The following is a 22,138-nucleotide window of genomic DNA, read 5'->3' as shown; positions in this document are numbered from 1 at the left end:
CCCCACCCCCCTCACCCCTGTCAAGATAGAAAACAAAACCAAGATAAACTCTGAGTTCTGGGAGAGGGTGGGTGGAAATCTCCAACATCTCCTCATTCTTATTTAAGAAATAATCATTCTCAATGATGGCTCGGCACCAAGGAGACAGACCTGCGCACAACAGCAACAATAATACTTATATAGACATATAATAGCTACACAGTTAGATTGCAGTAGGGGACAAAGTCACGTAAGATGAGGACAGAACTGACCGCTGGTGTGGCCACATGGAGGCCACTGGTGACTTGCTAAGCACTTTCAGTGAAGTGGTGGGGGAAGAGCCATACTGGAGGGGGTTTACGAGGGTCTGGCAGGTGAGGTATTGGAGACGGCGAGTGTCAACAAGTCTTTACACAAGTTGGTGACAGAGGAGGCAGAGGAATGATGGATACGCTGGACAGGTGACCTTGTCCGGGAAAAGACTCTTCTCGAGATGAGAGAAATAACTGTTGGCTACTTGCACACTTGAACTTGCTAGTACTTGCTACTTGAACATGGCAACTTGATTCTGTAAATACCAGTTTATCAGAAATACTGAGGGCAGGGGCGCCTGGCTGGCCCAGTTGGTGGGGAGTGCGACTTTTGATCTTGGGATTGTGAGTTCGAACCCAGCGCTGGGTGTAGAGATTATGTAAAAATTTAAAAAATCTTAAGAAGAGAGAGAGAGAAAGAAAGAAAGAAAGACAGACTGAAGGCAGAAGAACAAGTTCAAGGACACCACCAGGACCAAAATCAAAATGTAGGCAACTCCACTGGATAAGTTGATCCAGTTTTTTTTTTTAAAGATTTTATTTATTTATGAAAGACAGAGAGAGAGAGAGGGAGGCAGAGACACAGGCAGAGGGAGAGGGAGAGGCAGGCTCCATGCCGGGAGCCCGACGCGGGACTCGATCCCGGGGCTCCAGGATCGCGCCCGGGGCCAAAGGCAGGCGCCAAACCACTGAGCCACCCAGGGATCCCCTGATCCAGTTTTTCCAGCAAATAAATAGCATTTAAAAGAATAGGAAAGGAGACCATTACAGATGAAAGGACCTGAGATCCAGCAGCCAGATACATATGGTTTGGGGGCCTTCCCGGCGCCCTGATCCAAACAATCCCAGCTAAATATACAGCAATTTTTGAGACAACTGGGAAAGCTGATCATGAATTTTACGCACTTGTTAATTCTGTTGGGTGTGAAAGTGGCGGCCCGGGATGTTGAACAGAAGCATTAGTCCGGATGGAGATACATATTCAAATTTCCATGGGTGAAGCCGTCTAGGGCTGGGGTTGCGTAAAAATATTACAGGAAAAAAGGGGAGCTTGGAGAGGAAATAAGCAGCACAAGGGTATCTACAGAAGACTCTACTCTGGATAACGAGGGCTCGTTCTTTGGTTCCTCGACTTCTGTATGCTTGAGATTTTGCACGGTTCACAGCGGTGATAGAGACGGGGCGGGGGACAGTGTTGGCGGGAGGTGCGACCACGGCCACCCCGGGAGCGCGAAGCGGGCCTGATGCCCCCGCTCTGCGCCCCAGGCCACGTTCAGCACCACGGAGATGGCGCTGGCGCTGAACCGCTACCTGTGCCTGGCGGTGCTGCCGCTCATCACCAAGTGCGCGCCGCTCTTCGCGGGGACCGAGCACCGCGCCATCATGGTGGACTCCATGCTTCACACGGTGTACCGCCTGTCCCGCGGCCGCTCGCTCACCAAGGCGCAGCGCGACGTCATCGAGGACTGTCTCATGGCGCTCTGCAGGTGCGGCGCGGGCGGGGGCGCCGGGGCGGGGGGCCCTGCAGGGGCGGGGGGGCGGGGGGCTCTGCAGGTGCGGCGCGGGCGGGGGGCTCCGCAGGTGCGGCGCGGGCGGGGGCGCCGGGGCGGGGTCTCCGCAGGTGCGGGGGGGCGGGGGGCTCTGCAGGTGTGGCGCGGGCGGGGGGGGCTCTGCAGGTGCGGGGGGTCGGGGGCGCCGGGGCGGGGGGGCTCTGCAGTGCGGCGCTGGCTGGGGCGCCGGGGCGGGGGGCTCTGCAGGTGCGGCGCGGGCTGGGGCGCCGGGGCGGGGGGGCTCTGCAGTGCGGCGCGGGCGGGGGCGCCGGGGCGGGGGCGCCGGGGCGGGGGGCGAGGGGCGGGGGGCGGGGGGCGGGGGGCGGCCGGCCTCCGGCTGAGACCGCGCGGCGCGGTGCTTGCCTCCGCAGGTACATCCGCCCGTCCATGCTGCAGCACCTGCTGCGGCGGCTGGTGTTCGACGTGCCCATCCTGAACGAGTTCGCCAAGATGCCGCTCAAGGTGAGGGCGAGCCCCCTCCGGCGCGCGGCGCCCCCGGGCCCCCGGGCTCGTCGGTACCGCCCCGCCCAGTTAGCCTGCAAACCCGAGGGCGGCGTCCCCATGGAAACCTCTCTGGCCTTCTCAAGGGCACACTGGGATTTCCAGGGCGGTCGCTGGGCGGCATTGGTGCCTCTGACGCTCCCTCATTAGCGCCTGATTTGCCTAACAGAGCCAGGCCTCACCTGAATTAGCACATATTTGCATGGAGTACACTGCTTTTCCTAATTAGCATGCTTACTCGTCTGCCCAGACCACCAGCCTTACTCTTTGCAAATGAGTGCATTTATTTCAATAAATAGCACCACAGCTATTCTGCATATTTGCACAGCGTCTCCTATAATTTTTTTTTATTTGCCTGCTGGTTTGCATAAGGAGATACCTCCAACTCAGATATCGACTGTTTTACATAATACATCTAAATCAGCCCCTGTTTCAAATTTGTGTAGTGGATATGGAGGCCCGCTTCCCAATTACCATATATTTGCATGGGGTTCTGCTTATATTTGTGTGCCATGGTCATTCATGGGAGCGCAGACTACTCCGTCCATATGGCCATTCGCACTTTGCACACAGTCCTACTCGTGGATTAATATTAGCACACTTACTTGTGTAAAGCGACACCAGACAAATCCAGCTCCAGTTGAATACCCATCCTGACTCTAAATTGGAATGCTAAATTTGCATAGTAAATGGGCCCAGACCACTTTCCAATAAGCATACCATTTTCTTTCATTAGCATCATTTGCAAAATCTGCATCGCCTTCGTAATATAAAAGCCCTGACACCCCTGGCCTTCTTGGCTTTTCTTTTGCCCGCCACCTACTATGTGCCTCTCATTTATGTGTCCCCCTCCTTCTCCCACCCAGCTCCTCACCAATCACTATGAGCGCTGCTGGAAGTACTACTGCCTCCCCACGGGCTGGGCTAACTTCGGAGTCACCTCAGAGGAAGAGCTGCACCTCACTCGTAAACTCTTCTGGGGCATCTTTGACTCGCTGGCCCATAAGGTCTGGGCACGTGGTGGACGAGGGGCTGAAAGGAACCTGATTGGAGGGTTTGGGGCCCAAATTTGGGGAATGCACAATGAAATTCCCAAATTTGGGGGTTCAGAGAGGGAGCCAGTTGTACAGCTTTAGAACCAGTAGAATCTATGAGTTTGGTCTCTGGTTTGGTTGTAGTGCAAGAGGGGATGGGCCTCTAGTTTGGGGGTTTAGGGAGGGGTGATAGAGGGTAGTTTGAGGGTCCAGGTGGGCTGAGGTTTGGGTTTCAAGGAGAGAGACGATAATTGATGTCTGGGGACCAAGGGAGGAGGGGTGAGTTTGAAGTCCTAGGGTTCCAAGATTTGAAGGTGCAGCCAGGCCTGCAGTGACCCCCACCCCTGGCGTCCCCAGAAGTATGATGCAGAGCTGTACCGCATGGCTATGCCTTGTCTGTGCGCCATCGCAGGGGCCCTGCCCCCTGACTACGTGGACGCCTCATACTCATCCAAAGCTGAGAAAAAGGCCACGGTGGACGCTGAAGGCAACTTCGATCCTCGGCCTGTGGAGACCCTCAAGTGAGGCCTGGGGGCAGGAGTGGGGTGGGGGATGGGGGCTAGGAGAAGGAGAAGAAGGTTTCAGACATGGAAGGAGGGGCCAGCCCCAACATCTGCCCACCCTATCCCCCTAATAGTGTGATCATCCCAGAGAAGCTGGATTCCTTCATTAACAAGTTTGCTGAGTACACACATGAGAAGTGGGCCTTCGACAAGGTTGGTGCCAGGGTCCCCCCTCCCCAGCGACCCTCATTCCTGCTGGCCTTTCTCAAGAGCCCAGCTTTTCCCTGTGGCCCTGGATTTCCCTGAGACCCCCAACTGTTCCTGGGACCTAAAGTCTCCCCTGGAACCCTCAGTCCCTCCAGGGTTTCCCTTGTGTGTGCTCCAGGCTGCTGTCTACCCCTCATGCTGCCCCCTGCTCTCAGCTCCATAGTGGCACTACCCTTACCGGTCCCCTCTCCACCTCCAGATCCAGAACAACTGGTCATATGGGGAGAACATAGATGAGGAACTGAAAACCCATCCCATGCTGAGGCCCTATAAGACTTTTTCAGAGAAGGTGAGCAAGTCTTGGGGCCCAGTGCTAGGGTTCCAATATGTAACCTCCAAATTTGGGCATTCAAGGAGGAGGGAGGCCGCTTCATCAGCTTGGATCTAGCTGGAACTGCAGGTTAGGGCTCCTCATCCATGGACTTCGCCTTCTCTCAAAACATAGTTGCCTCCCCTACACCCCGAACTCCCTAGGTTCCTTCTTAGAGTCACAGATACGGGGTTTTATTCCTTGGGCCTACAACTTAACTTCTCTGAGTCTCATGTGTAAAGTGGGATATTGGGATGAGTTTGTTTGGGAGGCTCTGTTACAAAGCAAGTTAAGAGACCTGGGTTCGAATCCAAGCTGGACACTTCCTCCTAGCCCTGTGGTCGAGGCTTTCCCCTTCTTAGGACCCTGGAGGCCAGGCAGTAAGGCTCCTACCTCCGCCTCCCTCCCATCTCATCCCATCCCACCAACTCCCCGGCTTCCTGTCCACCCCAGGACAAAGAGATTTACCGCTGGCCCATCAAGGAATCTTTGAAGGCCATGATTGCCTGGGAATGGACGATAGAGAAGGCCAGGGAGGGTGAGGAGGAGAAGACGGAGAAGAAGAAAACGCGGAAGATATCCCAAAGTGCCCAGGTCAGGGGAGGGGCCTGGGCAGAGGACGGGGTCACAGGGTGGTGAGCCGCTAGGGGAGGGGGCGTGGCCATGAGGGGGTGTGGCCAGACCAAAGGTGGGGTTTGAGAGAGGAGCCGCGCACAGGGAAGAAGGTGGAGGTCAGCGGAATGGGGGGGCCGGGAGCGGGGTGCTGGACCAGGCTGAGCGACCTGGGAAGGCGGGGCGACTGGGTCTGCAGAACCGCAAAGGGCAGAGGAGGGCACGGCTTAGAGACAAGGCCTTAGGGAGAGGGCGCAGAGCGGGGGCCCAGGGCCAGGTGGAGGGGGTGACCTGTGTTGGGGCCCGGGCTTCCTGCCAGCCCATCAAGCCCTCCGGTCCCTCCCTCGTCCTCCCAGACCTACGATCCGCGAGAAGGCTACAACCCCCAGCCGCCCGACCTCAGCGGAGTTACCCTGTCCCGGGAGCTGCAGGTGAGACCCCTGACCCTTCATCTAGGAGGTATGCCTCCTAGGCATGGAGGTGTTTATTGGGGTTGGGGAGGACATCCCCTGACTCTCTCACCCACTCCCAGGCCATGGCGGAACAACTGGCAGAAAATTACCACAACACGTGGGGGCGGAAGAAGAAGCAGGAGCTCGAGGCCAAGGGTGAGGGCGCCCATCGCATCCCCGCACAGACCCCTCTTCACCGAAGTCCTCTAGGCATAGGCTCCAGAGTCATAGGGGTCTAGATTAGAGTTGTGTCACTTTGAACAATTGCTTTCACTCCGCCCCCCCCCAATAACAACACCATCGACTACCCTAGGGTTTTGCTGAGACTATGAAGATCATCCGAAAGCCATGTTTTTGTTATTCTTATCTGTTTTTGTTACTATAATTACGCATGCCAGCAGCTGCAGGAGCCAGCAACATGAGCGTGGCCTGGGTCTCCCCAGTCCTCTGATTTCTGGCCTTTGCTGCTCCAGGTGGTGGGACCCACCCCCTGCTGGTCCCCTACGACACACTCACAGCCAAGGAGAAGGCACGAGATCGAGAGAAGGCCCAGGAGCTGCTAAAGTTCCTGCAGATGAACGGCTACGCTGTCACCAGGCACGTGGGCTGCGAGTCTGGCCGGGGAGGGGCGGGGAATGTGGGAGGAACCAGGGAGGCAGAAGCCCGGAGAAGCTGGGCTGGGGCAAAGCTGGGCCCGAGAAGGGAGGAGGCTGCGAGGGCGGGGCCTGGAGGGTGAGGGAGGGGCCAGAGAGGAGAGGAAGCCCAGAGGGGTGGGGCCTGAGGGGGCGGGGTGGGAAGGACACTAAGGGGGCGGGGCCTGGAGGGTGAGGGAGGGGCCAGAGAGAAGCCCAGAGGGGTGGGGCCTGAGGAGAGGGGCGCGGCCAGGGGGGAGGGGCTAAATGGGCGGGGCCTGGGGAGGGGAGAAGGCCACGAGGGGTGGAGCTTGGGGCCAGATAGGGGAGGGCTCAAGAAGCGGGGCCAAAGGAGGAAGGGGCCGGGGTGGGGAGGAGCTAGGAGGGGTGTCTGGAGTGGGGGCGGAGTCAAGGAACATCCAGGAACTTGAGGGGGTCTTGGGGTGGGGCCGAAGCCTGTGGAGGCTGGGCCTAGGGGAGCAAAAGGGGAGCTGGAGAGGATTGGGAAACAGGGTGGCCGTCCCTCCGGGCTGACCCCCTCTGCCTGTCCACGCAGAGGCCTTAAGGACATGGAGCTGGACACGTCTTCCATTGAGAAGCGATTCGCCTTTGGCTTCCTGCAGCAGTTGCTGCGCTGGATGGACATTTCCCAGGAGTTTATCGCCCACCTGGGTACGGAGGAGTCCCTCCGTCAGCCGGCCAGTACCCGCGGTTTCACCTCAGGCCCCAGTTCATGCATTTGTCCTTCCCTCCCCGTATCTCATTATTGTGCCAGACACTGGTCCAAAGGTGTTGAGAACATAGCAGCGGGTGAGACCAAAGTCCCTGTCCTCCTGCATTGACATTCCTGTGGTGCATTCAGACAATTAACATCGGATAACTTAGGTTTTTAGAAGACAGTTAGTGTTTTGAGAACAAGAATACACTAGAGTCAGCTAAGGAAAATAGGAGTGGGATGAAAGTGGAACTGGTTAAAATTTTTTAAAAGATTTTATTTATTCATGAGAATCATAGAGGCAGAGACATAAGCAGTGGGAGAAGCAGGCTCCCTGCAGGAGAACTTAATGCGAGAGAGACTCTCGATCCCAGGCCTCCAGGTGTTGGAGGCAGATCACATAGAGCTCTGCAGGCATGGGGAGTGCCCTGAGGGGAATGACACCACAGGAGGGTTCTGAGCCAGAGAGGGCCCTGACCTGCCTCAGGTGTTCACAGACTCCCCTTGGCTGCACTGGAGATGGCATCTGGACGTAGGGGCCAAGAGGGTGAGGACTGGGCAGATTCTGGAACTCTTTTGAGGCTGTTGGTATTCCCCGCACATGTCTCTTACATCCTACTAAGAATCACAGCTCGCCCTCCTATCCCTCCCAGCTTCCCCCAGAGATCCCAGCAGTGTCCCTGAGAGCCACCCATGGAGCCCCTCATGAGTGGCACAGCAGGACTCACTCACACATCTCGCCTTGGGTCCCACGTGCTGACTGTGCTGAGCACCTCGCCGCTCTGTGCCTCAGTTTCTCCATCTGTCCATCATAACTGGCCACAGTTCTGTCCCTTTCTTGTTGGGTGACCCAGGCTGAGTTATTTCACCTCAGTTCTCTCATCTGTAAAATGAAGAAGAGGGACCCACTATACAGACCTCCAAGTTGGGAAGAGATTGTGCAAGCACATTTCTCACATTTGCCAGGGATGTTGCAAATGTTTGACAATGGGAGCCAGCATTATTATTTTAGTTGTATTTTAGTAGTAGTAATTATTACTGTCACTGGTATTATTTTCTGAAATTGATTTCCGCTCTAAAAGCAATTCTAATCTGTCTGCAGTGACTTCTTGTTTTATTCATTCGTTTATTCATTCCAAATTGATTCAGTGTCAAGTATCAAAGTTCAGGAAGAAAAGGGCTTGTGAGGAAGGGGATGTCCCATGGCCTTACCCTATCTGAGTTTATCCTCCTCCCCATTTTCAGCCTCAGGAAGGGTTTGATCAAGGAGTTAGGGGATTAGATGATAGATATCGGGGAGAGAGGTTCACCTCAAAGCCAACAGAGGGGACTTTATACCAAGAGTTAATCTCTCATCTTTTCCTACCTTTACCCTGGTGTCCCCTCTCTCCAATGGAACACCCTGAGTTCCCCAGCCTTGAACCCACCATGACCCCTGTTTTCCCTCCCCCACCAGAGGCTGTGGTCAGCAGTGGACGAGTGGAAAAGTCTCCACACGAACAGGAGATTAAATTCTTTGCTAAGGTGAGAGGTGGGCTCAGAAAGCTGGAGGGGGCTGGGGACCGGGTGGCCTCCCCCACCCTTCACCCAGTCCCCCTCATCTCTTCCTCTCCCCATCCCCCAGATCCTGCTCCCTTTGATCAACCAGTACTTCACCAACCACTGCCTCTATTTCCTGTCCACACCGGCCAAAGTACTGGGCAGTGGCGGCCATGCCTCCAACAAGGAGAAGGAAATGATCACCAGGTGGGCTCTGCTTTGACCTCTGACCCAGCCTCCTGACCTCACAGGATTGTGATCCTGGACCCTTGCTGCCCAACTCTGGACCTTAGGGGCTCTGTCCTGGGTGTTGGGCACCGACCACTCCACCTGCAGAGGGAACTGAAGGCTAAGGTTGACCAATTGTCCTGTTGTGCCCGGGCCCAAGGGTTTTCCCAGGACATGGGACTTTCATGGATGGATTGGCTGCCTGGTCAGAAAGACAGACCAGTCTCCCCAGCCCCCAGCCTCCCCGGTTCTGGTTTCTGCCCCTGACTCTCAAACCTGCTCATCTCCCCGGCCCCTCCTCACCCTTCCTCTCTTTGGTTTTCTTCCCAACCACTTGACACCCTCCCGGCTCTGCTTCCTGTCCCTCTGTCCCTCTAATTGCACCACTGCTGTCCTGGTCTCTTGGTGTCCTCACTCTTTCCTCTGTCCTCCTGTCCCTCTTTCTTCAGCCTCTTCTGCAAGCTTGCCGCTCTTGTCCGCCACCGAGTGTCTCTCTTTGGTAAGTAGCTCTGTTCCCCGAGCTCTTCTCCCTGTCTTTCCTCTTTCCCTGCAATCACCCACCAAGCTCACCCTAAAGCATTCCTGGTTCCTGGTTCCTGCCTCGATTGGCACAACCCTCACTGTGTTCTTCTTCCACACCTGGGCGCACCTGGGTGCACCTGGGCATGGGCTGGGTCATCCTGGGTACAGGGCTGGGACTGGGACAGCAGCGGGCCCTGACCTCACAGAGCCCCTAGGCTGGGCACTGATGGCCCAAGGGGTCAGGGCTGGGATGGGGGAGGCACAGTGGGTTTGGGGAAGGACAGGGGCCTATGGGGGTCCAGGTGGAGGTGGGGTTCGGGACGAGATAGATGTAGAGGAAGGCACTGCCCTCCAGCCCTTCCTTTACCCTGGCCTGTCCTCCTTTCCCAGGGACAGATGCTCCAGCTGTGGTCAACTGTCTTCACATCCTGGCCCGCTCCCTGGATGCCAGGTACGGGGCACGGCGCCCACTCCCACCCCTGTTCCCCTCGCTTTTCTGAAATCTAGAACCTCAGATTCTAGAACGGGTGCACCCCGGCTTCCCTCCTAGGACGGTGATGAAGTCAGGCCCCGAGATCGTGAAGGCCGGCCTCCGCTCCTTCTTCGAGAGCGCATCGGAGGACATCGAGAAGATGGTGGAGAACCTGCGCCTCGGCAAGGTGTCCCAGGCGCGCACGCAGGTGAAGGGTGTGGGCCAGAACCTCACCTACACCACCGTGGCCCTGCTGCCCGTCCTCACCACGCTCTTCCAGCACATCGCCCAGCACCAGTTCGGAGATGATGTCATCCGTAAGGACCCCTGGCCCTGAGGCGGCGGGGGGGGGGGGGGGTCGGGGGGCCAATTGGGCCAATGCCAGCCGTCCTCGCGTGCCTAACCCCAGGTGTTTGCGAGTGTGGATTCAGGGCTCGAAGCCAAGTGTGCACTCAGTGAGCTGGAAGTAACCGAATGAGTTCATGAGGATAGGAGTTCAGCTGCTGCTCTAACGAAAAGTCCCTAAACCACTGCAGCTTAAGCAAGAAGAACATATATTTCTTTCTCATGTTATGTCTAGTTATAAGTGGCTCATTATAATAATGATGTCAGAAGCCCAGGTGCCCCCCACCTTGCTACCCTGCCATCTCGGAAAGACTGCCTCTATCTGTGGGGTCCAGGATGGCACGCCATTGCATCCTCAGTCTAGCCTGAAGGAGAAGAGAAGAAGCAAAGAGGAGGGCATTGCAGTTCTTCTGAAGGAACGACCCAGAAGCCTTCTGCATCACTCCTGCTTACCTCCGTCTCATTGGCTCAATTTAGCACGTGGCCACGTGTCACTGCAAGGGAGGCTGGGAAAGTGGCCTTTATTCTGGGAGGTCGTGTGTCCAGCTAAATATCTGAGGTCTGTTAGTAGGAAGAAGAAAAGAGCAGAAAAACGTTAAGAGCAGGTACTGGGAGTCCGTTAGCAGCGTGTACCCTGTTTATGCTACCAAACGGCACGTATGGTGCGAGACCCAGACCCTGGGGTCTTGGGACACATGGCACACAGGGTGCAACATGCCTTTGCTAATGAGACACAGACAAGGTGTTACACCCGGGGCGGTGTCGGGTACTCAGAACAAAGAGGCTTATGAGACGTGGGCTGGACTATGGTGGAGCAGGGGGGAAGGACAGGAGGAGGTGGGAGAGATGCTCAGGAGGCCGAAGGGGTGGGCTGTGGAGGGGAGGCAGGCAGAGTGGAGCCCACGGCCCTGGCCCGGGCCCTGCGGACAGTGGGGCTGCCAGGGGACAGGGGGTGGAAGAAGTAACCAGTTTGGGGGAGATGCTGAGGTCAGTTCGAGACTTGGTGGTTGCGAGGGACCCAGGGAATACCCTGGAAAGTGTCCAGGATGGGCTGGAGGCCCCATGGGCAGTGGGAACTGGCAGAGAGTGGGGCCATGTGTCAGCTCACAGTTTATTTGAAAGTAGAACCTCTTGATAAAAGTAAGAAAAGTTGTGCTTGGGTCGGGTACTTCCCCCACTCCTACATTTTATTTAGAAATTTTTATTTATTTTTCTTAAAGATTTTAGTTATTTGAGATAGAGAGAGAGAGAAAGAGAGAAAACAGAGGAAGAGTGAGAGGGAGAATCAGACTCCTCACTGAGCAGGGAGCCCAACCTGGGGCTCCATCCCAGGACCCTGGGATCATGACCTGAGCCAAAGGCAGACGCTCAATCACTGAACCACCCAGGTGCCCCTATTTAGAACATTTTATTTTATTTATTTAAAAAAAAACTTAAAAAAAAAAAAGATTTTATTTTGGGCAGCCCAGGTGGCTCAGCGGTTTAGCGCCGCCTTGGGCCCAGGGCCTGATCCTGGAGACTCAGGATCGAGTCCCATGTCTAGCTTCTGTATGAAGCCTGCTTCTCCCTCTGCCTGTGTCTCTGCTCCCCTCCCCCCCATGTGTGTGTCTCGTGGATAAATAATAAAATCTTTTTTAAAAACTTAAAAAAAGGGATCCCTGGGTGGCGCAGCGGTTTAGTGCCTGCCTTTGGCCCAGGGCGTGATCCTGGAGACCCCGGATCGAATCCCACGTCGGGCTCCTGGTGCATGGAGCCTGCTTCTCCCTCTGCCTATATCTCTGCCTCTCTCTCTTTCTCTCTGTGACTATCATAAATAAATAAAAATTAAAAAAAAAACTTAAAAAAAGATTTTATTTATTTGTTCATAAGAGACACACAGAGAGAGGCAGAGACACAGGCAGAGGGAGAAGCAGGCTCCCCGTGGGGAGCTCAATGCAGGACTGGATCCAGGACCCTGGGATCATGACCTGAGCCAAAGGCAGACGCTCAATCACTGAGCCACCCCAGTGCCCCTCTTTAGAAAATTTTAATGTATCCAGGAAAGTCAAAGAAAGAGAATTGTTAATAATTTGCCCCATATGCTTAGCCTTTCACTTTCTGGGTGAAAGTGTTTATAAACCATTTTCTCAAACTTCTGAACGTGAGTTGCACACACGGTAACACCTCATCCCTAAGTACTGAGTCTGCATCTTCTGGAATGAGCACCTTTTCTCATTTAATTGCAATATCATTATCATCACGTAGCCTGACTACTTAAATTTCCCCCGTTACCCTCAAAATGCCTTTTCTTTTCTTCTTCTTTTTTTTTTTTTAATTAGAATCCAGTCAAGTTTCTCTCATTGCGGGGGCAGTTATGTCCATATAGTCTCTTCAATCTAGAACCTGCCCCTTGTCCTCTTTTTGCCTCATGACATTTGTGAAGTTGTTGAGGTTCGTAACCTAGTCTTCCCGCAGCGGGGCGGGTGGTGGACGACAGTGGATGACCTAAAATTATAGTCAGGATTGGATGTTGGCTTGCATTTTTCCGGAAAGAGTGCCCATCATGTCATTAAAGAGATCCATGACTCCTCTCTCAGGAAGGAACAACTAGCTTTTGTTGAGTGCCTGCTGTGTGCCATGTTCCAGTTGGTTTCCAACCATTAACTCTTTTTTAAATTTTTATTTTATTATTTTTTTCATTAACTCTTTTATAAAAAATATTTTATTTATTTATTCATGAGGGACAGAGAGAGGCAGAGACACAGGGAGAAGGAGAAGCAGGCTCCATGCAGGGAGCCTGACGTGGGACTCTATGCCGGGTCTCCAGGACCAGACCCTGGGCTGAAGGTGGCACTAACCGCTGAGCCACCCGGGCCGCCAGCATTAACTCTTTTGATCCTCAAAACCACCCCACGAGGAAGATACTATAATTATGCCCATTTTACAGACAGGGAAACTGAGGCCAAGAAAGTGTTAGTACTTGCTCAAATGACAAAGTGGTAAACAGCAGGCCGGCTTAGAGCCCTGCTCTTCTTACCCAATATCCGGAGAGGAGGAGGAGGGCGGGGAGAACTGGGATAGCGGCTGCATCCCCCACCCTCACTCTTCCTCTCTCCCTCAGTGGACGACGTCCAGGTCTCTTGCTACCGAACGCTGTGCAGTATCTACTCCCTGGGAACCACCAAAAACCCTTACGTGGAAAAGTAAGGAGAAAGAGCCATATCTGGGGCTGGGGTGTGTGCCGTGGGGGCTCAGGGACAGGGGGGAGCAAGAGACGATGGGGGGAGTTCGAAGTCCACAGACCTGCTTGGCGGCAGCTGCAGTTCACGGAGGCGGCCACGTGAGGGCGCTCAGGGGAAGGCCAGCGAAGGAAGTGGAGGCCTCGGGCTCGCAGGCCGGATGGGCACCAGGTCCGCGGGATGCCAGGTTGCGCCTCCCTGGGGGCCGAGCTTGCCCTGGCAGGGGGCACACAGGAATAGGGGTGGCACGTGGGAGCCACAGCAAGCTCGGGGCACCGGGAGGGCTCTCCTGGGCTGCGATCACCGGTTGGAGCAAGAGGGCACTTAAGCCCAGGGACGGGCCGCCCGGGGTGGCTCAGCGGCTGAGCGTTGGCCTTCGGCTCAGGCGTGATCCCGGGATCGAGTCCCGCATCGGGCTCCCTGCGTGGAGCCTGCCTCTCCCTCTGCCTGCGTCCCTGCCTCTCTCTCTCTGTGTGTGCCTTTCATGGAGAAAACACAACAACAACAACAACCCAGGAACAAGGCCACGCCTGTGCCCTCTGCGACCGCAGCTCTGCTCCCAAGAGTTCTGGGGAGAGGCACTTCCGTGGGGACAGAGGCTGGGACCCAGGACCAGGCAGCAGGCGGGGGCGGTGATGGGAGCTAAGTCGCCCCCTCTTCCAGGCTGCGCCCGGCCCTCGGGGAGTGCCTGGCCCGCCTGGCAGCGGCCATGCCCGTGGCCTTCCTGGAGCCCCAGCTGAACGAGTACAACGCCTGCTCGGTGTACACTACCAAGTCTCCCCGGGAGCGGGCCAGTAAGTTGTGCGCGGCGGGGGACTCCAGAGCTTGTGGGGGGCCCTGGGGTGGGGTTGTGGACACTGAGGTCTGGGGGTGATGGGTCGGGGTGCCTGACTCCTCCCCGCACCCCAGTCCTGGGGCTCCCCAACAGCGTGGAGGAGATGTGTCCTGACATCCCGGTGCTGGAGCGGCTCATGGCAGACATCGGGGGGCTGGCTGAGTCGGGGGCCCGCTATACAGAGATGCCACACGTCATCGAGATCACGCTGCCCATGCTGTGCAGCTACCTGCCCCGCTGGTGGGAGCGCGGGCCCGAGGCCCCTCCGCCTGCCCTGCCCGCTGGGGCCCCCCCACCCTGCACAGCTGTCACCTCCGACCACCTCAACTCCCTGCTGGGTAACATCCTGCGAATCATCGTCAACAACCTGGGCATTGACGAGGCCTCATGGATGAAGCGCCTCGCAGGTGGGTCTGGGGGCACCAGGCCCCTGAGGGCTGGGCACTAGGGTCCTGGGGCTCGGGCCCTTGATCTGATGGTCCAAGAAGGAGATTCCAGGGTCCATGGTTTTGTGGGAGTTGGGGAGAGTCTAGATTTTCTCAGGGTCAGAAGGCCAGGGGTCATCACAAGGGGTCAGAATCTCAGGCTCATAGGTGGATGGATGGGCCCTAGGGGTCCTCCAGGCTGGATTGTGAATATCTGGAGCCTTGGAGAGGGTGAGGAGCTGTGTCAGACACAGGTTCCTTACACAAAGGGTCAGAGAACCAGGTCAAGCATCAGGGTCCCTGCTATGGAGGGGGCTGTAGGTCAGAGGTCAAGAAATGAGTCTTTAAAGGACTGGGATTCCTGGCTCAGAAGTTCTGTGTCAGGCGTTGGCTCAAGATAGAGATTGGGGGCCAGGGCCAGAGGTCAGGGCCAGAGGTCAGAGGCTGGAGTAATAAACCAGGGGTCACAGAATGAGGTAGGGGTCTAGGTATGGGCTAGGTCAGAGGTTAAAGACTAGGGTGAGAGGTCATGGGCTAGGGTAGGTATTAGGTTATGATTCAGTTGTTGGGGTCAGAGGTCAGGGGCGGCTCTGAGGCCGGCATCACAGGTTCAGCTCAAGGGATATGGTTGGGCCCAAGGCTCAGGGGCTGGATCAGAGGTCAGGGCCTGAGATTAGGAATGGGATCAGAGGTAGAAGCTGAGGTCAGAAGGCAGGGTCAGGCTGGGGTCAGTGATCACTGCTGGGTCACAGGTCCAGGTCAGGCATCATGGGCTGGGAGCGGAGGTCAGGAGTGGGATCAAGGGTCACAGGTCAGAGGCCAGCTAGCAGCAAGTCCCCGGCCACCTGTTGTGCCCCTGCAGTGTTCGCCCAGCCCATTGTGAGCCGGGCCCGGCCTGAGCTCCTGCACTCACACTTCATCCCCACCATCGGGCGGCTGCGCAAGCGGGCGGGGAAGGTGGTGGCCGAGGAAGAGCAGCTGCGTCTGGAGGCCAAGGCCGAAGCGGAGGAGGGCGAGCTCCTGGTGCGGGACGAGTTCTCGGTGCTCTGCCGGGACCTGTATGCCCTCTACCCACTGCTCATCCGCTACGTGGACAACAACAGGTCAGCATGTCCCCAGGCGTCCCCATCCGCAGTCAGCCTGACCTCCCGATTCCCTGAACACCACCTGGCCCCCCCACCGTTTGAGTTACTATTAACTTTTTCAACTTCTCACCTGATCTCACCCAGCCTTCTGACCACATCCCCTACTGACCACTGCTTCTGGCCCCACAAAACCCAGCCCGCTGGTGTCTGCCCCCCTCTGCTCCTTTATGCCTCCTGAGTCGAAGCCAGTGTGAGGCTACCGTGTTGGCTCTAAGGAGCCCCGCTTTCCCCTCCAGCACTGTCTCCAGGCTCGGGTGGATGGGGCGGTCTGATCTTCGCGGTGAAGCCCAAAGGTCAGGCCTTCTTCCATCACCGAGAGGTCTGGCCAGCCTGCTTCTCCTCAGAAACGGGTCTTTAATAAAAGCCGGAGCAGCTATCAGCCAACTGTTAACAGCCCCCTTAAATCAGAAGCACCATTTAGAGAATTATTAACTCCTAGGGGCAGCCTAATCCAGGGATCGTGAATAAATTTCAACTCCAGGTTCCATCCTGGTTGAAAGATTTTTTTTTAATTTAATTTTTAAAAATATTTTTTAAAATTTATTCATGAGAGACACACACACACAGAGGCAGAGACACAGGCAGAGGGAGGAGCAGGCTCCACTCAGGGAGCCGGATGTGGGACTCGATCCCGGGTCTCCAGGATCAGGCCCTGGGCTGAAGGCGGTGCTAAACCACTGAGCCACCCGGGCTGCCCGGTTGAAAGGTTTTAAGGTTGCGTCAATCAGGGCTGTGGAAGAAAGGGGGCTCGGATTGGTTAGCTATGTCTGTCGGAGCAGACATGGGAAGCCGTGGTATGAGTGCTGCGGACATCCGGGCCCACCCATCCTCCACCCAACCGAACTGACCCCTTCACCCAACCAGCCTGCCCTGTCCCAGTCACATTCCCTGCAACTGTCATAGTGCCCCCTCTCCCTCCTCCTGCCGCCCACCCACCCGGGCCCACCCATCCTGCACTCCTGAGCGGGTATTGCCATAGGACAGGTTTCCAGGAGTCGGAGCCCTGGGTCAAAGAGTTGGGGTCAAGTAAACTGGGGTGCCTTCACACAGTGGAATACTACATGGCGACGAAAATGAGCCAACCCTGGCAACACACAGCAACATGGGTGAATCTTGAAAAAAGCCCGGAAAATTAAAAATGGAATACATATTCCACCATCTATTTCTGTAACATTCGAGAACAGACAAAAATAACACACGTGCAGGATAAAGGTCACCTGAGAGGAGGGAAAGAAGAGTGGCTGGGAGGGGCGGCGAAGATACCTCTGGGTTCTAGAAGTGTTCTATTTCTTTTTTTTTAAGCTTTTTTTTTTTTAAGATTGTATATATTTATTCATGAGAGACACAGAGAGAGAGAGAGAGAGAGAGAGAGAGAGGTAGAGACACAGGCAGAGAGAAGTAGGCTCCAGGCAGGGAGCCCGATGCGGGACTCGATCCGGGTCTCCAGGATCACACCCTGGGCTGAAGGCAGGCGTCAAACCACTGAACCACCCAGGGATCCCCAAAGTGTTCTATTTCTTGACTTGGGTGGCGGTTGCACAAGTGTGTGCATTTTGTGCTTGTTCGCCAAGTTGACACTTTGTTACCCTTCAAGGAAAAGGGTAGAGATAGAAAAAAGGATCCCTTATTTTAAAGGAATGGTTAAGATTTTCAGATCACCTGAATGGCCAGATTGTCCCAGAACCCCCCACCCCCGACTGGGCGGTCCCCTCCCCTGGGAGCTCCCTGTGCGGGTCCCTGCCCCCATGGCTCACCGGCCCCCTCCGTGCCCACCCAGGGCGCACTGGCTGACGGAGCCCAATCCCAGCGCCGAGGAGCTGTTCAGGATGGTGGGCGAGATCTTCATCTACTGGTCCAAGTCCCACGTGAGTTCCTGTCCACTCCGCCCCTCCTTGCTGTGACCCTCGCCACCCGGTCTGATCCCGACACTGCCTCCCCCACCAGAACTTTAAGCGAGAGGAGCAGAACTTCGTGGTCCAGAACGAGATCAACAACATGTCATTTCTGACTGCCGACAACAAGAGCAAAATGGCCAAGGTGGGTGCTTTGCTCTGAGAGGACTTGGCGGGGAGGGGGAGCACCCTCCAGGACTTCCTACCTGACCCCTTCACCAACCAGCCTGCCCTGTCCCAGTCACATTCCCTGCAGCTGTCATAGTGCCCCCTCTCCCTCCTCCTGCCTCCCCATCTCCCTCCTCCTCCTTTTCCTTCCATTTCCCCCTTCTGCCCCCATCTCCTCCGTCCTCCCCATATACCTTCTTGTCCCCATCACCCTCTTTCCAGGTCCCTCCTCTCTCCTTGTTCCTCCCCATCTCCTTCCTCTCCCTCTTCCCCATCTCCCTTCTCTCCCTTTTCCCCATCTCCCTCCTCTCCCTCTTCCCCATCTCCTACCTCTCCCTCTTCCCCATCTCCTTCCTCTCCCTCCTCCCCATCTCCTTCATCTCCCTCTTTCCCATCTCCTTCCTCTCCCTCTTCCCCATCTCCTCCTCCTCTCCCTCCTCCCCATCTCCCTCCTCCCTGAGATCTCCTCCTCATTTCCCTCTTTTCCCTCCTTTCCCCTCCTCCATTTCCCTCTTCCACCCCGATGTCCTCCTCTACCCATATCTTTCCTTGTATCCCCATTATCCCATACCCCACAGCTCCTCTCCCCTTATGCTTCTCAGAACTGCCCTCTTCAGGGTCCTAAAGAACAACTCCCCCACCCCTCCCTGTCCTGAATCGGGGTCTGGAGTGCCCAGCTAGGAGACGTGTGTCGGGCTGGGGCAAGGGAGCTGGGGTAGGACCCACTTGGAGTCGGGCCTGGGGTTCTCTGAGGGACGAGGGTAACCCTTCTTGTCTCTGTCTGCAACCTGATGAAGCAGGCGGGAGATGTACAGGTCAGCCCCACGTCTGGGACCTCCGCATGCCTCTTGGCTTAATACCCTGTCCTCCCCCTCAGCCCAGCTTCTGCGTCCCCTCCAGAACACCCCGCCCCTGTTCCCCAACCCCCATCCTTGGCTCCCAACCCCCAGCCTATTTCTCTCCCTGATCCCTGCCCCCAACCATCCATGCCCTTCCCAACACTCAGCTTATGGCAATTTAACTTTTTTTTTTAACTTTTGTTTAAAAAAAAAAAACAAAAACAAAAAAAACCACCCCTGAGCTTTCCTCAAAGCATCAAAGCATTGTGGTCTGAGGTCACAGGAAACAGGAATGGGGTGGGAAAGCACGTGCATGGTTGGGTTTAAGGCCTGGGCTCTGGAACCAGATAGACTTGGGTTCGGATCCTGACTCTTGGCAGTTGGCTGCGCGATCTTAGTCAGGCGTCTTATTTTTTGAACCTCGGACGGCAGCTGGGCGGCGGCCCCAGGCCCTAAGGCTCCGCGAGGACCCAGTGGGATGCTGCATGTGTGGCCTCGGCGGTGTCTGGCACATACGTGGGCCGTGCTCCACGCCCTGAACCGGAGTGGATGTGGCTCTGGCCAAAGCTTGTCACTGGGGCTTCTCTTTGGCATGACTGGGGTGGCCTTGGCCACGGGCCTGCACCCAAGGCTCCAGAACACGGCTGTGGGGCTCTGTGCCCCGTGTTTCTGCTTCCAGATCTTTCTGGATCTCTCTTCCATTCTCTGTCTTCCTGTCTCCTCATCTGTCTCAGTCTCTCGGTGTCTCTCTTTTTCTTCCGACTTCTTTTGTGTCTTGAGACTCTTTATGGCTCTGCATCTTTATTTCATTCTTGGGAACTCACTCTTGGGATATAAAGTATAGGGTTGTGCATAGTTAGGGGAAGGGAGGTGTTGGACTAAAGTCATTAGGGGTTCCAGGGAGAAGACTACCAGAGAAAAGCCTGGAATTTGGGGAAATCTGGGAGGGTTTGGGATAGAGGTTGGGAATTTGAGATAGAGGCTGGGGTCTGGGAGGATCTAGGGTGAGGGCCGGGGGCCTGAGGTCAGATCAGCAAGGTCCAGGTTGGAAACTGATGCAGGCTCTGAGATGGGGAAGGGATGCCTGGCACCCAGGTGTTGGGCTGGAGTGTGGACAACAGCGGAGGTTGGGGCTGGGTCCTGGGGCTGGGTTGGGAGTTGGGCTGGTGCTGAGCCCCCTGTCCCCACAGTCAGGTGGGTCGGACCAGGAACGCAGGAAGAAGAAGCGCCGAGGGGACCGGTACTCTGTGCAGACATCCCTGATTGTGGCCACGCTCAAGAAGATGCTGCCCATTGGCCTGAACATGTGTGCACCCACGGACCAGGAACTCATCACGCAGGCCAAGAACCGCTATGCCCTGGTGCCTGCACAGCCCCCATTGTGGGAACCAGCACCCACCAGCCCCTGAGGCCCTCCCTAACCCCCAGAACCCCACTGGCAGCCCTCTCTTAGGACCCTAATGAATTCTCCAGGACCCTGAGGTTCTCCAGGACCCTGAGGACTCAAGGGGTCCCTAGGATGTCCTGAGCACTCCCCACCCCAGGATTCTGAGGACTCGCCTCAGGATACTCCCAGAACCCTGAGACCTAAGGACTCTAACTGGAACCCAACTGAAACCCAGGAATACCATTAAGATCCCTGGGACCAGCGGACCATACTGAGCCTTCGAGGACCCTACTGAACACCGCCCCTCTCCCTCAGGACCATGCCTAACTTATTAGGACCCTGAGGGCCCCGCCAAGACACCATGTCCCTCCCAAGACTCCACTGAGTCCTCCACCAGGACCTCCTCAAAATCCTTGGGACCCATCAAGTCCCCCATGATCCACTGGCTCTCCCCTGAACCCTGGAGGTCCCCTGAGCCCTCTAACTCACCACCTCTTTCCCCCAGGGCCCTGCCGGCCCCACCCTCCTGACTCTGTTAAGACCCAACAGAGGCCCCAAAGACTCTCAGTGAGTGCTCTGTGATCCTATGTAGCCCCCCAGGATCCTAATGGTCCCTTTCCCAGAACAACACCCAAGCCTCTGATGCATCAAGATTCCTAAGACCAACTGATCCCACCACCCACCCTCTTAAGCCCCCTGAGACTCCAAGGAGGCCTCCCAGGATCCCGCTTACCTTTTAAGGGATAAAAATCCCCATCCTTGTCAGCCATGGATCCCCATAGAGGGATCCTAAGAATCCCTCCCCCCCAGGACCTGCTAAACTCCCTGACAACCGATTAACCCTTCTGGGACCTTGACGACCACTGGTTCCCCCTGGTATCACAAACACTCCCTTTCCTGGAACCCTAAAGACACTTTCCCTCAAAACCCCAAGCTCCTCCCAGGACCTGTTGAGTCTTGCCAAGAACCCAAAGAGCCCTCCAGGCCCCCTCTCACCCCTCAGCTTGGTTTTTGAGGGTCCCAGTCTCCTGGGACTCTTCTAAGAAATCTCCCCTACTGACCCCTCCTTTGGCCTCCATGGAAATCCCACCAGTGACTTGAGCTGCCCAATCCCTCATGACCTGCTGATCTGGCCTCTCCCTTATAACCCCCTCACCTCCTCTGATCTTCAAAAACTCCCTGCCCATCCCCCAGCCCTGCTTTGACTCTCCTCTGACCCCCAATCACCCATCGGTGGCCTTACTTGACCTTCGAGAACATTCTCTCATCATCCCCTACCTCTTCTCACACCCCAAGGCCCCTCTAATCCTCACTGTCCCTTCAGGGTGTGACTGTGGCCTCCAGAACTCCCTTCTGATCATTCCTGGCCTTTGGACCCTTTCCGTTTCTCCCAGAATCCACCCCATGTAGCCCCCCGCCAGCTGCTGGGGTGATAGCCTGGAAGGGAAAGGGGTGAGGGTTAAGGAGGACGCTGGGACATCACAGTGACCCAGCCTGGCCATGTCTCCCCAGAAAGACACAGACGAAGAGGTCCGGGAATATCTGCAAAACAACCTTCACCTTCAGGGAAAGGTAACTTCCTTAACCGGCAAACGGAATGGGCATGTTAGGACCAGAGCGACAATGCCAGCCAAGGGCACTTACTGTGTACCAGGCATTCTGAGGGACCTTAACTTGTCTTCACCCACTGAATCGTCGCAGCACCGAAAGGGGGGCGGGGGGCAGCCACAAAGCCCACCCGCGGCAGAGGGGCCTCAGACGAGCCCGGCTGGGAGCGGGGAACCGGTCGGAGAGGGGCCTTCACGTCCGCCACCTGTCCTTCCTCCCTCAGGTCGAAGGCTCCCCTTCTTTGCGCTGGCAGATGGCCTTGTACCGGGGCCTCCCGGGCCGCGAGGAGGACGCCGACGACCCCGAGAAAATCGTGCGCAGAGTCCAGGAAGTGTCCGCGGTGCTCTACCACCTGGAGCAGGTGGCTGGGGCTGCTGGGGTCTTACCGGGAGCCGGCGAAGCTTGGGTCTCGGGGCGGGCAAGGGGCGGGGCAGGGGCGGGGCTTGAGGCGGAGGGCGGGGCCTGAGGCTGAACCGTAGGCCTCTGGGCGGGGCAGGGGCGGGGTTTGAGGCTGAGGGCGGGGCCTGAGGCTGAACCGTAGGCCTCTGGGCGGGCAGGGGGCGGGGCCTGAGGCTGAACCGTAGGCCTCTGGGCGGGGCAGGGGCGGGCCTTGAGGCTGTGGGCGGGGCCTGAGGCTGAACCGCAGGCC

The 22,138-nt window shown here is 56.5% G+C and overlaps 1 protein-coding gene across 1 annotated transcript in view; it reads left to right on the top strand.

The window, feature by feature from the left end:
• The window catches only part of RYR1 (ryanodine receptor 1), a 117,859-nt gene that overhangs the window by 49,835 nt on the left and 45,886 nt on the right, over positions 1–22,138 (top strand). The window contains 25 exon segments of the mRNA XM_025425100.3: positions 1,557–1,777; positions 2,212–2,302; positions 3,208–3,348; positions 3,733–3,896; positions 4,013–4,091; positions 4,345–4,434; positions 4,909–5,049; positions 5,424–5,498; positions 5,600–5,675; positions 5,993–6,116; positions 6,708–6,823; positions 8,323–8,390; positions 8,491–8,612; positions 9,083–9,132; positions 9,546–9,606; positions 9,706–9,944; positions 13,073–13,154; positions 13,854–13,984; positions 14,100–14,432; positions 15,313–15,553; positions 17,373–17,460; positions 17,540–17,632; positions 19,685–19,855; positions 21,394–21,453; positions 21,713–21,850. Coding sequence (XP_025280885.3) covers positions 1,557–1,777; positions 2,212–2,302; positions 3,208–3,348; positions 3,733–3,896; positions 4,013–4,091; positions 4,345–4,434; positions 4,909–5,049; positions 5,424–5,498; positions 5,600–5,675; positions 5,993–6,116; positions 6,708–6,823; positions 8,323–8,390; positions 8,491–8,612; positions 9,083–9,132; positions 9,546–9,606; positions 9,706–9,944; positions 13,073–13,154; positions 13,854–13,984; positions 14,100–14,432; positions 15,313–15,553; positions 17,373–17,460; positions 17,540–17,632; positions 19,685–19,855; positions 21,394–21,453; positions 21,713–21,850 — 3,195 coding nt within the window.

This window comes from Canis lupus, chromosome 1, assembly GCF_003254725.2.
Source record: "Canis lupus dingo isolate Sandy chromosome 1, ASM325472v2, whole genome shotgun sequence".
In the NCBI taxonomy this organism is placed as follows: domain Eukaryota; kingdom Metazoa; phylum Chordata; class Mammalia; order Carnivora; family Canidae; genus Canis; species Canis lupus.
The sequence above is the reverse complement of the archived record's forward strand: the minus strand, read 5'-3'. Positions and strand labels throughout refer to the sequence as shown.